Source organism: Colossoma macropomum, unplaced genomic scaffold (assembly GCF_904425465.1).
Source record: "Colossoma macropomum unplaced genomic scaffold, Colossoma_macropomum, whole genome shotgun sequence".
Classification (NCBI taxonomy): Eukaryota; Metazoa; Chordata; class Actinopteri; order Characiformes; family Serrasalmidae; genus Colossoma; species Colossoma macropomum.
In genome coordinates, this window is record NW_023495545.1 from 1,402,501 (window position 1) to 1,415,048 (window position 12,548).

The window sequence follows — 12,548 nt, forward strand, 5'->3', positions numbered from 1 at the left end:
GGTTTGATTTTTGTTGAAACGAAAAAAATGGCTCTTTTATAACATCTGGGCTGCGACCCCTGGACTGGACAATAAGTCAACGACAGTTAGTGTGGTGCCCAAAACGTTGACCTCAGCTCCTCAGCTCACTTTAAACTGCGTCCAGTCGTTAAGCGATCTCAAATAGACTCGCTGCTCATTTGTCTTCCGTCGTAACTTTTATGTATATATTTAACATTCGCTGCAGAGCCAGACATGCAACCGAATGAAGGCTGACGGGACAAAGTGGACAATGCAGTGCTGTAGTGAGAGAGTGGACGTTAAAGAGGTACCTGGCCTCACTACTGCTCAATCAGATCCTCACAGCAATGTTCCAACATCGAGTAAAGTCTTCCCAGAAGAGCAGAGGCTGTTACTGCAGCACAAACTCACTATTAACACCCTTCATTTCAGAAGAAACCCTGAGGAGCAGGTCACAATTTTGGACACAGCATCTTAAAATATGTAATACATATTTACACTGGGGGGCTCGGGGAGGGGCCGGTTGGGGGGGCAGGCTTTCCCAAAGTGGGTGCCGCCAAATACTTCGGTAAGATTCGGAATTTACCTCACAAATCCTGCTTACATTCCAAACGCGATGGCCTTAATTCACCATCCGTTCTGAAGAGGTAGTTTCTTCTTAAAACCCACTTAGTTTTACGCAGTTACACATTTTGGAGAATGAGGCATGTAATCAGATTCTGATGTATCAGATTCTGATGTAATCTAATCTGCCTGTCCCTGTTTTCTGAATTTGATAGTAAAAGACAAAGTAAATTGTTGCCAACAACGGCCAAACGAAGTTTAAAATACCCCCAGTGTTGACCCTTGTGTGGTGATGTGTGTGTTATTGTTTATTTAAATCAATACAGCCATAAAAATTAATGTAAAAATACCAGATGTTTAAAATATCACAAGTGTCCAGCGTAGGGTTCTCATTTAGCAGCTGTAGCCAGTCAGCAGCCTGTCCATGTTGTCCACACCCTCACACACACACACAGACTAACAGCAGGCCATGTAGGAGGAGAACAGAGTGAAGGACACAGCACCTCCACACTTTTATTCCCTGCAACCATTACCCTTTTTTTTTTTTAGTAACCATTGAAAATGGGTCCCACAGACCCCAAAACCACACAAGGGTTAAAAATCTTAACGAATCTGTGGGCAGCTGTGTTTTTATTTCATTTTGACTTATTTATATTTAAAATATGCCAAAACAGCAAAATAGGAACTGAATACTTAAACTATTCAAAAATAATTTTAAATAAAACCAAACTGTTTTATATAAAACTATAGGCCACATCAGCTACAGATAACAGTGAAACCTCAGTGTCCCCAGGAGGCAGGTTTTAAAAACCCTGCCTGTTTGCTTGAACTGGACACAGGCATCTTTTCTTTTTGTGTAACTGCTGCAGAGCCGGTTTATGAGGAGTCTGGCCACTTCTTATTTCCCCCGTTATATCAAAAACAGGACTGCTAAACAGCAGAGGGCGCCCGCGAGCGAGTCCTCAATGAATGGGAGTGAACGAGCTCAACGGCTAAAAACAAACAGTTAAAATAGTTTCTAATCACTGAACCAGAACTTTCCTTTAATTTTAGACAGTGGAAGGATGGATTTCACTAAATAAACAAAGAAATCTCACCTGTATGTTTCCTTTATTCTACAGCAAACGGTTTTGGGCAGCAGGACGCTAACATAACTGCTGCTGAGTGCTGATTGGTTGGCGAGCGGAGCTGCTCATTGGCTGTTCGCGCTCACTGACGTCATGAACGTACACGAGGCGCCGTTTTAAACTCCTGTAACTCGAGTTTAAAAATATAACAGCAGTGTTAAAATGTTTTACGCTGCTCTGTGATCAGGAAATTAATGTATTATTTTATATTCAAAATGTTTCAGCATTTATAAACTATGATTTTACACAAATGCTCCATAGCAACCCGTTCATTTTGGACTCACTCGGGAGCGCCCTCTAGTGTCTGAGGAAACCGGAAGACATTACAGAGCAGTAATTCTCCTCTCTACGAGTTCTCTGACCGCTGACCCATGGATTCTTATTGGAGGAAAGGACTTAGAGCAATGTTGCAATGCATGCTGGGGACTGTAGTGCATCTCAGGGTGAAACGGGCTAATATAAATAGAAAAGTACAATAACTTCACGGGCCTGTTTTGGCCCACGGGCCTTGTGTTTGACATGTAGGGCTTGAACTCAACTGAATTTGACAGCAAACGGCAAACGACACTGCTCAAAAAAATAAAGGGAACACTCGAATAACACATCCTAGATCTGAATGAATGAAATATTCTCATTGAATACTTTGTTCTGTACAAAGTTGAATGTGCTGACAACAAAATCACACAATCATCAATGGAAATCAAATTTATTAACCAATGGAGGCCTGGATTTGGAGTCACACACAAAATTAAAGTGGAAAAACACACGACAGGCTGATCCAACTTTGATGTAATGTCCTTAAAACAAGTCAAAATGAGGCTCAGTATTGTGTGTGGCCTCCACGTGCCTGTATGACCTCCCTACAATGCCTGGGCATGCTCCTGATGAGGTGGCGGATGGTCTCCTGAGGGATCTCCTCTCAGACCTGGACTAAAGCATCCGCCAACTCCTGGACAGTCTGTGGTGCAACGTGACGTTGGTGGATGGAGCGAGACACGATGTCCCAGATGTGCTCAATCAGATTCAGGCCTGGGGAATGGGCGGGCCAGTCCATAGCTTCAATGCCTTCATCTTGCAGGAACTGCTGACACACTCCAGCCACATGAGGTCTAGCATTGTCCTGCATTAGGAGGAACCCAGGGCCAACCACGCCAGCATATGGTCTCACAAGGGGTCTGAGGATCTCATCTTGGTACCTAATGGCAGTCAGGCTACCTCTGGCGAGCACATGGAGGGCTGTGCGGCCCTCCAAAGAAATGCCACCCCACACCATTACTGACCCACTGCCAAACCGGTCATGCTGAAGGATGTTGCAGGCAGCAGATCGCTCTCCACGGCGTCTCCAGACTCTGTCACGTCTGTCACATGTGCTCAGTGTGAACCTGCTTTCATCTGTGAAGAGCACAGGGCGCCAGTGGCGAATTTGCCAATCCTGGTGTTCTCTGGCAAAATGCCAAGCGTCCTGCACGGTGTTGGGCTGTGAGCACAACCCCCATCTGTGGACGTCGGGCCCTCATACCATCCTCATGGAGTCGGTTTCTAACAGTTTGTGCAGACACATGCACATTTGTGGCCTGCTGGAGATCATTTTGCAGGGCTCTGGCAGTGCTCCTCCTGTTCCTCCTTGCACAAAGGCGGAGGTAGCGGTCCTGCTGCTGGGTTGTTGCCCACCTACGGCCTCCTCCACGTCTCCTGGTGTACTGGCCTGTCTCCTGGTAGCGCCTCCACGCTCTGGACACTACGCTGACAGACACAGCAAACCTTCTTGCCACAGCTCGCACTGATGTGCCATCCTGGATGAGCTGCACTACCTGAGCCACTTGTGTGGGTTGTAGAGTCCGTCTCATGCTACCACGAGTGTGAAAGCACCACCAACATTCAAAAGTGACCAAAACATCAGCCAGAGAGCAGAGGTGCTGAGAAGTGGTCTGTGGTCCCCACCTGCAGATCCACTCCTTTATTGAGTGTGTCTTGCTAATCGGCAATGATTTCCACCTGTTGTCTATTCCATTTGCACAACAGCAGGTGAAATTGATCGTCAATCAGTGTTGCTTCCTAAGTGGACAGTTTGATTTCACAGAAGTTTGATTTACTTGGAGTTATATTGTGTTGTTTAAGGGTTCCCTTTATTTTTTTGAGCAGTGTATTTAGTTTAAAATATGCCTATTATTGATAACTTACATCTAGTCCATCCATTTGTTTTGTAGCCACACCCCCTCTGTAATGTTCAGACGTCAGAGGGGGCTCAATACAGTCTGAGTGACCCCGACATCCCACCCCAGCGTGTGAGGGAGGTAACGCAGCAGGCTTTCTCTGAAGTGTTGGTGAAACAGGTCTTCATTTTATCGCCCCGCCCTCCAAACAGCCCGACTCCGCCCCTGCACAGACTCCAGTCACTGTACGCTGGTATAAACTCCCTCCACACCAGACTGACCAACAGACCACAGCCGAGCCTCGCTGATATAAAACACTGCGTTTATTTGGTTTTTACAAAAATAACTGTAAAAATTCACGTCTACACAAACGGGAGGGTTTCACAGGCTGATCGTCACCTGGTCCCGACGTGACGTCTGTAAACAACCTTGTGCTTTTTTCGGAATTTCATATGGCTTACGCACCGCGCCTCCGGGAAGAGAGAGATATGCAGGACGTCAGAGCTGCCCTGAGGTCGTTTCATCCGCCGCTGAAGTGATAGTTTGGTGAAAAATCTCGTTTTTGGTGAAAGTTTGTTTATTAAGTTGCTGCAGTTTCTGATCCGGTTAAATGAGATTTTTATCAGCCTGTATCTGTTTTACACACATTTGTGGGTTAAACACTGACGGTCAATTATTTCCTTATTTCTACCCTCACGGTCCACTTTATCAGCTCCACTGACCACATAGTTTCAGACTGTAGTCCATCTGTTTCTCTGCACCCTGTTCTTCAGTGGTCAGGACCCCCATGGACCCCCACAGAGCAGGCACTATTTGGGTGGTGGGTCATTCTCAGCACTGCAGTAACACTGATGGTGGTGGTGGTGTGTTAGTGTGTGTTGCGCTGGTACGAGTGGATCAGACACAGCAGTGCTGCTGGAGTTTTTAAACACCTCAGTGTCACTGCTGGACTGAGAATAGTCCACCAACCAAAAATATCCAGCCAACAGCCTCCTGTGGGCAGCGTCCTGTGACCACTGATGAAGGACTAGAGGATGACCAACACAAACTGTGCAGCAGCAGATGAGCTATCGTCTCTGACTTTACATCTACAAGGTGGACTGACAAGGTAGGAGTGTCTAATAGAGTGGACAGTGAGTGGACACAGTGTTTAAAAACTCCAGCAGCACTGCTGTGTCTGATCCACTCGTACCAGCGCAACACACACTAACACACCACCACCACGTCAGTGTTACTGCTGAGAATGACACACCACCCAAATAGTACCTGCTCTGTGAGGGTCCATGGGGGTCCTGACCACTGAAGAACAGGGTAAAAGGGGGCTAACAAAGTATCAGAGAAACAGATGGACTACAGTCTGTAACTGTAGAACTACAAAGTGCACCTATATGGTAATATAAATGTATCTTTCTGTCACATTTTATTGTCCTCCTGTCATCACACACTAATGTGGGTCTGTGAGCCTGTCCTTCAGAGGGACGCTGCACCCGAGGAAGACCTTTTAATAGCAGAACAGGGTCTTTCCTTCTGAAGGAACCCAGTTTTACCATTTTCTTCAGTTCAGTCTCTGCAGCTCTCACACAGTTATAGCTCCCTCAGTGCTTCGGGGCCTCGTTAGTGTCATATCTCGTCACTGTCACAGCAAAGCCTCGTATCTGAAATGAGCTGAACAGGAGAAACTGTAACAGGTCATTCTGGATCATTACCGGTCCATTCATCATGAAACGCACACGATTTAGAAAGGAACGAATGGGAGTTACAAGGTTCTGACGTGACAGTGACACTCAGTGCTGTTATGAGTCTCTCAGACTGTTTCTCTCTCACTGTGAAACACACAGACACATTAAAGCTCCCTCTGTCCGTCCTTGGTCAGTAATGGAACACCTTTATCTGATTGTTCTCGTCCAGGCTGAGTTGGACCAAACCACTCGTGGAGGGGGGGGTTCTGTAGCGTGAGAACAGCGGCCTGAGCAGCAGTTAAGGACTCAGTAATGTGTGAAAGGCTGGAAATGCAAATAAACACACTCGCTTCCACTGACTGGCCACTTTATTAGAAACGCCCACCCTGCGCTTCCACTGACTGGCCACTTTATTAGGAATGCCCACCTTGCACTTCTTCTAACTGGCCACTTTATTAGGAACGCCCACCTTGCACTTCTTCTAACTGGCCACTTTATTAGAAACACCCACCCTGCGCTTCCACTGACTGGCCACTTTATCAGAAACACCCACCCTGTGCTTCCAGTGACTGGCCACTTTATTAGAAACACCCACCTTGCACTTCTTCTAACTGGCCACTTTATTAGAAACACCCACCCTGCGCTTCCACTGACTGGCCACTTTATCAGAAACACCCACCCTGTGCTTCCAGTGACTGGCCATTTTATTAGAAACGCCTACCTTGTGCTTCCACTGACTGGCCACTATATTAGAAACACCCACCTTGTATTTCGACTGACTGGCCATTTTATTAGAAATGCCTACCTTGTGCTTCCGCTGACTGGCCACTTTATTAGAAACACCCACCCTGTGCTTCCGCTGACTGGCCACTTTATTAGAAACACCCACCCTGTGCTTCCGCTGACTGGCCACTTTATTAGGAATGCCCACCTTGTGCTTCTTCTAACTGGCCACTTTATTAGGAATGCCCACCTTGTGCTTCTTCTAACTGGCCGCTTTATTAGGAATGCCTACCTTGTGTTTCTACTGACTGGACACTTTATTAGAAACACTGACTTGATACTTGATACTTGATACAACCACCCAAATAATATCATCAGAAGCTGACCAATGATGATTGGGGTAGAGCGCTGAGTTTGGGCAGTTGTGCAGCAGATGGGTTACAGGTAAACCTACAGAGAGCACCTGTGTGGTAGGTATATGTGATATTGTAGATATAATGTCCAGTGACCTAATAAACAGGCATTTATGTAAGTGTGGGTAAGGATACATATTGGGGTCTTTGCGTCGTGTTTCCAGCCATCTTTTGTTGCCTTCAATAAGACCCTGCAGCGTCTGGCTGTCCATCTCTGAGGTTTTAGACTGCATAGAGGAGAGACTACACACACACACACACACACACACACACACACACACACACACACACACACACACATTATTTAAAAAAAAAAGCTGATATTCCATGATGCTCTCCTGATTTTCTAAGAGAAAACAGAGTTACACATCCTCTACAAAGAACACACTACGTGGCATTTCTCTGCAGTTTTTAGTGCACAAAGTCTGTTTATTTGCTAAGTTTAAACAAAGTCCTTTTAGGAAAGTCTGTCTGCTTGATGGCCATCTTTGCAACACCTCAGGCACAAGACTGACTCCTGTATCGCTGAATGGGGAGAGACCTATAAAACCGAAACTACAAGCCAAATAAATATTTCAAAAACTTCTGAAATCAATGATACAATCTGACAAAAAGCTGCAAAAACAGTTTGTACCGTTTGGCTCAAATACACAAAAACATGATTTTTCAGCTACTGCGCATCCACAGACCTCCACAACACGGGCGGCTCTTCCTGCTAGTGGCCTAACCTGCAAGCTGACTGGCCCTTTTCACTGAAGGACGAGACTTTCCTCATAAACAGAGACGCCGTGCTGAGCTTTCTCATTGATTTTCCAAAGAGAGAGTGATTTACCCTGCAATTAAACAGTACCTGTGCATTACAGTCTCTGTAGAGGATGTGTTCACTTATTCCCACCAACAAAACATCTCATTTGACCAGGAGGGCTAAAGCTTTTCCACACGACTGTATTTGTATGCGTAAGTGTGTGAAGTCACCTCGCTGGAGTGTATCCGGAATACGCCGGTTGAGCTCTCGTTAGAAAGGGTGCACTGGTATCCATGGAAACCCCTGAAGTCAGAGAGAGCTTTGCTGAGATGATGCAGAGAGCAGGTTTAGAACAGAACAAACAGTTTCTGAACAGGACAAACAGTTTCCGAACGGGACAAACAGTTTCCGAACGGGACAAACAGTTTCCGAACAGGACAAACAGTTTCCGAACGGGACAAACAGTTTCCGAACGGGACAAACAGTTTCTGAACGGGACAAACAGTTTCCGAACGGGACAAACAGTTTCTGAACAGGACAAACAGTTTCCGAACGGGACAAACTGATTTTCAGTCAGCCTCATCTTTCCTGCCTTGATGATTTCATCGCCACTTTGAAATAAAAAACACTCTGATTGTTAATTTTATTAGAACTTCATTCTTATTGTTTTACAGCCGTCTTAAAGGCCCATACGGTCTCATCCATATACGCAAAGTAAGCTTAAAAGAACACAGCCTGTTTTGAATTCACTGGTTTTGTGACGTCACAGCTTCGCCCGCTCATTCACACTGAAGTCGAAAGGAGCTACTGTTATTGCGATGAATCAAGTCACTGTGAGTATATTGTGGATATCGTTGATACTTAAAAACACGTCCCAACTGCATGTTTGGTTACAAAGAGAGCATAATTGGTCCAGTTTATTTGGCTCCAGTGCAGCAGGTGAAATGATGTAAATAAATCATTATTCATAGTGTTTTTAAAATGAGGCTCCTTTGTGTGTTGCAACTTATCGGACGTCAAAGTAAATATGACGTATTACGTATCGTGAAAACTTCTAGAAGTGTTGTCATATCACACTTTTGCCATATTGCCCATCTACACTTCTTCTTACTAATTATTTGAGCCCTTGACGTTCAGGAGACTAAAAACACTGAATGGCCTCGTTTATCTGGACCAGCTCAGACCTACCAGGGAGGAATTTGCTCCAGTGAGAGCCGAGCAGATCAGATCCGCGCGTCGCCGTGATGCCGTTAACGCCGCTGCGTGTGAACCCGTTCTGATTGGTGATGGAGGATGAGGAGGCGGAGCTTGGAGGCCACGCCCACGTGGGGGCAGGAGGAAGAGAGGAGGGTCGATGAGACGGCCGAGAGAGCGGCTGGAGGGGGTTCGGAGGGGCCAGAGGGGGCGCTGTACTCTGGGTGATGGATCCTAACGCCCCCAACACCGTGTTCAACTGCCCGGAGATGTGCTGGAGTGATTCAGCCAACTGCTGCACCTTCAGTGGAACTGTGGGGGCTGGAGGAGAGGGAAAGAGAGATGGGATGAAATACGAAAGAGGAGACAGTCTGTGCCTTTAAGACTGATATGTAAATGACCTCTGTTCTCATTGGCTGCTCTGTACTGGGCTTCAATCACATCTGCTACTCTAATAAGATGGACCGCCTGCAGTAACAACTGGGGTACTAAACTGCTGCACGCCGAGTGGGCCGTCAAAGTCAGACATGTTCATTTGGTTATTGTTGTGACATCACAACCATGATGAACTGGTGAATATATATATATATGTGTGTGTCTTACCTGTTCCTTCTTGGCCATACACGCTGCTGATGTCTGAATCTGTGACGTCAAACGTGACTTTCCGGTCTCCCACCAGCCTCTCGCCATCATCACAGGACAGCTGAAACACACAGTTTTGCTTCGTTAGCTTTAATTGTAATTAACAGGTCAGAATTTGTAGCATAAGCTCGCTGCAGTGCTGAGCGGGAGAGGGAGGACCACCCCACCCACATTTACATGTACACATTTTGGCAGACACTCTTTTAGCAACACAACATGGACAAAGGTATTGATACATTGAAACCAAAACATTCTGGACAATTATACACTTCCGACTTTGTGGGAACAGTTTGGGGAAGAACCTTTCCTGTTCCAGCATGACTGAGCCCCAGTGCACAGAGCAGCTCCATAAAGGCCTGACTGGGTGAGTTTGGTGTGGAAGAGCTTGACTGACCCTCACAGAGCCCTGACCTCAACCCCATCAAACACCTTTGGGATGAACTAGAATGGAGATTGAGAGCCAGGACCTCTCGTCCAACATCAGTGTCTGACCTCACAAATGCTCTTTTAATTGAATGGACACATATTCCCACAGACTCTCTCCAACATCTTGTAGAAGCTTCCCAGAAGAGTGGAAGCTGTTAGAGCTGCAAAGGGGGACGAACTCCATATTAACGCCTATGGATTTAGAATGGGACTCATAACAGCTCCTGTAGGTGTGATGTGTAGGTGTCCCAATACTTCTGTCCATATAGTGTGCATCAGTGGTCTGATGTGTCAGTTAGATGTATATATTGCCTCGCCTCATTATAGCGCTGTATGACATGTTCTGTATTTTGTCTGATATCATCGGTCATGTTTATAAATGCTGCTTAAAGTTCTAGCAGCTTAGAACTTAAAACACCTTCCTGCGTCCCCCGTGTGCATTTACCCCAAAATTCATCAGCATCCGTCTTTAGCCCCTTTGTAGCAACCTAGTATATCACTTCACTTGAACTGCTACATAACATTGACACAACTAAGCTACAAACACGTCATGTTAGACGTCATATGCTGTTAAGAGCTGTCATAACAGATTATGTTCAGTAATATGACAGTGTTGCGTATCATGACAAGTGACGTAAGTTGAAATGACATCACACCTTATAACAACTGATGGTAATAGCAACATGACAGTGTTATATTACTGAACAAAATCTGCCATGATAGCAAGACATCTGCCATGACGTGTTTATGGCATGTTTATATCAGTGTTATGTAGTTCAAGTAAAGTGCTCCCAAACCTACTAACAAAGTAACCAGTAAAAACTAATAGTCGTGCTCCCTCTGGTGTGTGTTCACAAAGGCTGTGTGTTACCTCCTCGGCCAGTGAGGTCTCCAGCTGGCTGAGTTTCTCCTCCTTCTTTCTGAGGAGACTCTGACCTTTCTGTACCGTCTCCCTCAGTTCCTCCAAATGACTCGCCTCCTATAACGCAGGAGAAGATAAAAGGACTTAGACTTCAAGTATCCTGAAAGCAAAACTCCTTAAAGTGAGATAAAACAAATCTACTCTCTTAATAACTCATTAAAATCAAAGCCAAAGGGACACAGAACAGTGGACAGTAACATGAGGGAGGCCCTCAGCAGCAAAGACCACATATACAGTACTGTGTAAAAGTCTTCTAAGGCATTTAAGGGCATTATCTAATACTAATTAACATAAAGGCACTGATAACAGTCTTCAGTCCTCTGCAGCAGACGTCACTGACCGAAGTGCAGAGGATGAACTCGTATTAATCCAGTATTAGACTCTCATTATGGATTTGATATAAAGACCCACTGAGAGTCAGAAGAACATAAAATGCCTGAACTTTATCCTAAACAGACAGACACAGACCTGCTGAAGGTTGTGGTAGAGCTGGCTGGTGAAGCCCCCCGGTGAGGGGTCCTCCAGGGTGGTATGTGCTGCTCTCAGAGCTGCCTGTCTCTCTCTCAGACTGCCCGTCTGTCTCTCTAAAAACCGACGAGCTCTCTGCAGAGAAACGCCTTCACACGAGATGTACTCCCTCAAACTACAGAGAGAGAGAGAGAGAGAGAGAGAGAGAGAGACAGAGAATGGAAAGAAGAAAGAGGAAGAGAGAGAGAGAAAGATGGACAGATACAGAGAGAGAAAGAGAGTGAGAGAGAGATGGATACAAAGAAAGAGAGATGGATATAGAGAGAAAGAAGAAAGAGAGAGAGAGAGAGAGGGAATGAAGAAAAAAAGAAAAACAGAAGAAAGAGAAAGACAACGAGAGAGACAGAGAGGGAGGGAGAGAGAGAGAGGAGAGAAAGAGGAAGAGAGAGAAAGAATGGAAGGAAAAAAGGAAGTGAGAGGGAGAGAGGGAGACAGAAGAAAGAGAAAGAGAGGGAGAGAGGGAGACAGAAGAAAGAGAGAGAGAAAGAGAAAGGGAAGAGAGAGAAAGATGGATAGTAACAGATGGTTACAAAAAGATATATATATATATATATATATATATATATAGAGAGAGAGAGAGAGAGAGAGGGAATGAAGAAAAAAAGAAAAACAGAAGAAAGAGAAAGACAACGAGAGAGACAGAGAGGGAGGGAGAGAGAGAGAGAGGAGAGAAAGAGGAAGAGAGAGAAAGAATGGAAGGAAAAAAGGAAGTGAGAGGGAGAGAGGGAGACAGAAGAAAGAGAAAGAGAGGGAGAGAGGGAGACAGAAGAAAGAGAGAGAAAGAGAGAGAGAGAAAGAGAAAAGGGAAGAGAGAGAAAGATGGATAATAACAGATGATTACAAAAAGAAAGAAAAAAAATATATATATATATATATAGAGAGAGAGAGAGACAGTAAGAGAGAGAAAGAAAGAGAGAAAGAGAGAGAGAGAGTAAGAGAGAGGGAGAGAGACAGTAAGAGAGAGAGAGAGAGAGAGAGAGAGAGATACTGTGTGTTATTTATTGTGTAAATGAGGATATGAAGGTGTGAGACACACACTGAGACGTACTCGTCGATGCTGCTCTGACTCTCCCGGGACGCTGGCGGAGGAGAGAGAGGAGGCTGCAGGTCCTGCACTCGCAGTGTCTCTTCTTTCTCTCCATCCCTCTCTCCATTCCTCTTTCTTTCCTCTTCGCGCTCCGCACTGTCTCTCTGCTCCAGCTCACTGACAGACAAACACGCAAGTAAGACAAATTAAAGATACACTAAGAAAGCCTGTCAGTTCAGCAGTGGCTGTGCATGTGTGTGTGTGTGAGTGTGTGTGTGTGAGTGTGTGTGTGAGTGTGTGTGTGAGTGTGTGTGCGTGTGTGAGTGTGTGTGTATGTGTGCGTGAGTGTGTATCTGTGTGTGTGTGTGTGCGCGTGTGTGTGCGCGTGTGTGTGCGTGTGTGTGC

General features: G+C 45.6%; 1 protein-coding gene across 1 annotated transcript; it reads right to left on the reverse strand.

Moving 5' to 3' along the window:
* Positions 1 to 5,141: 5,141 nt before the first annotated feature.
* Positions 5,142 to 12,320, reverse strand: LOC118802376 (centrosomal protein of 164 kDa-like; the record flags this gene model as incomplete). The annotated part of the gene is given in 8 exon segments (XM_036562897.1): positions 5,142 to 5,810; positions 6,795 to 6,902; positions 7,635 to 7,707; positions 8,593 to 8,919; positions 9,202 to 9,301; positions 10,538 to 10,645; positions 11,057 to 11,231; positions 12,165 to 12,320. Coding segments are annotated over 8 exon segments (1,144 nt in total), but the record flags the coding sequence as incomplete, so codon positions are not given.
* Between the last annotated feature and the right edge of the window lie 228 nt (positions 12,321 to 12,548).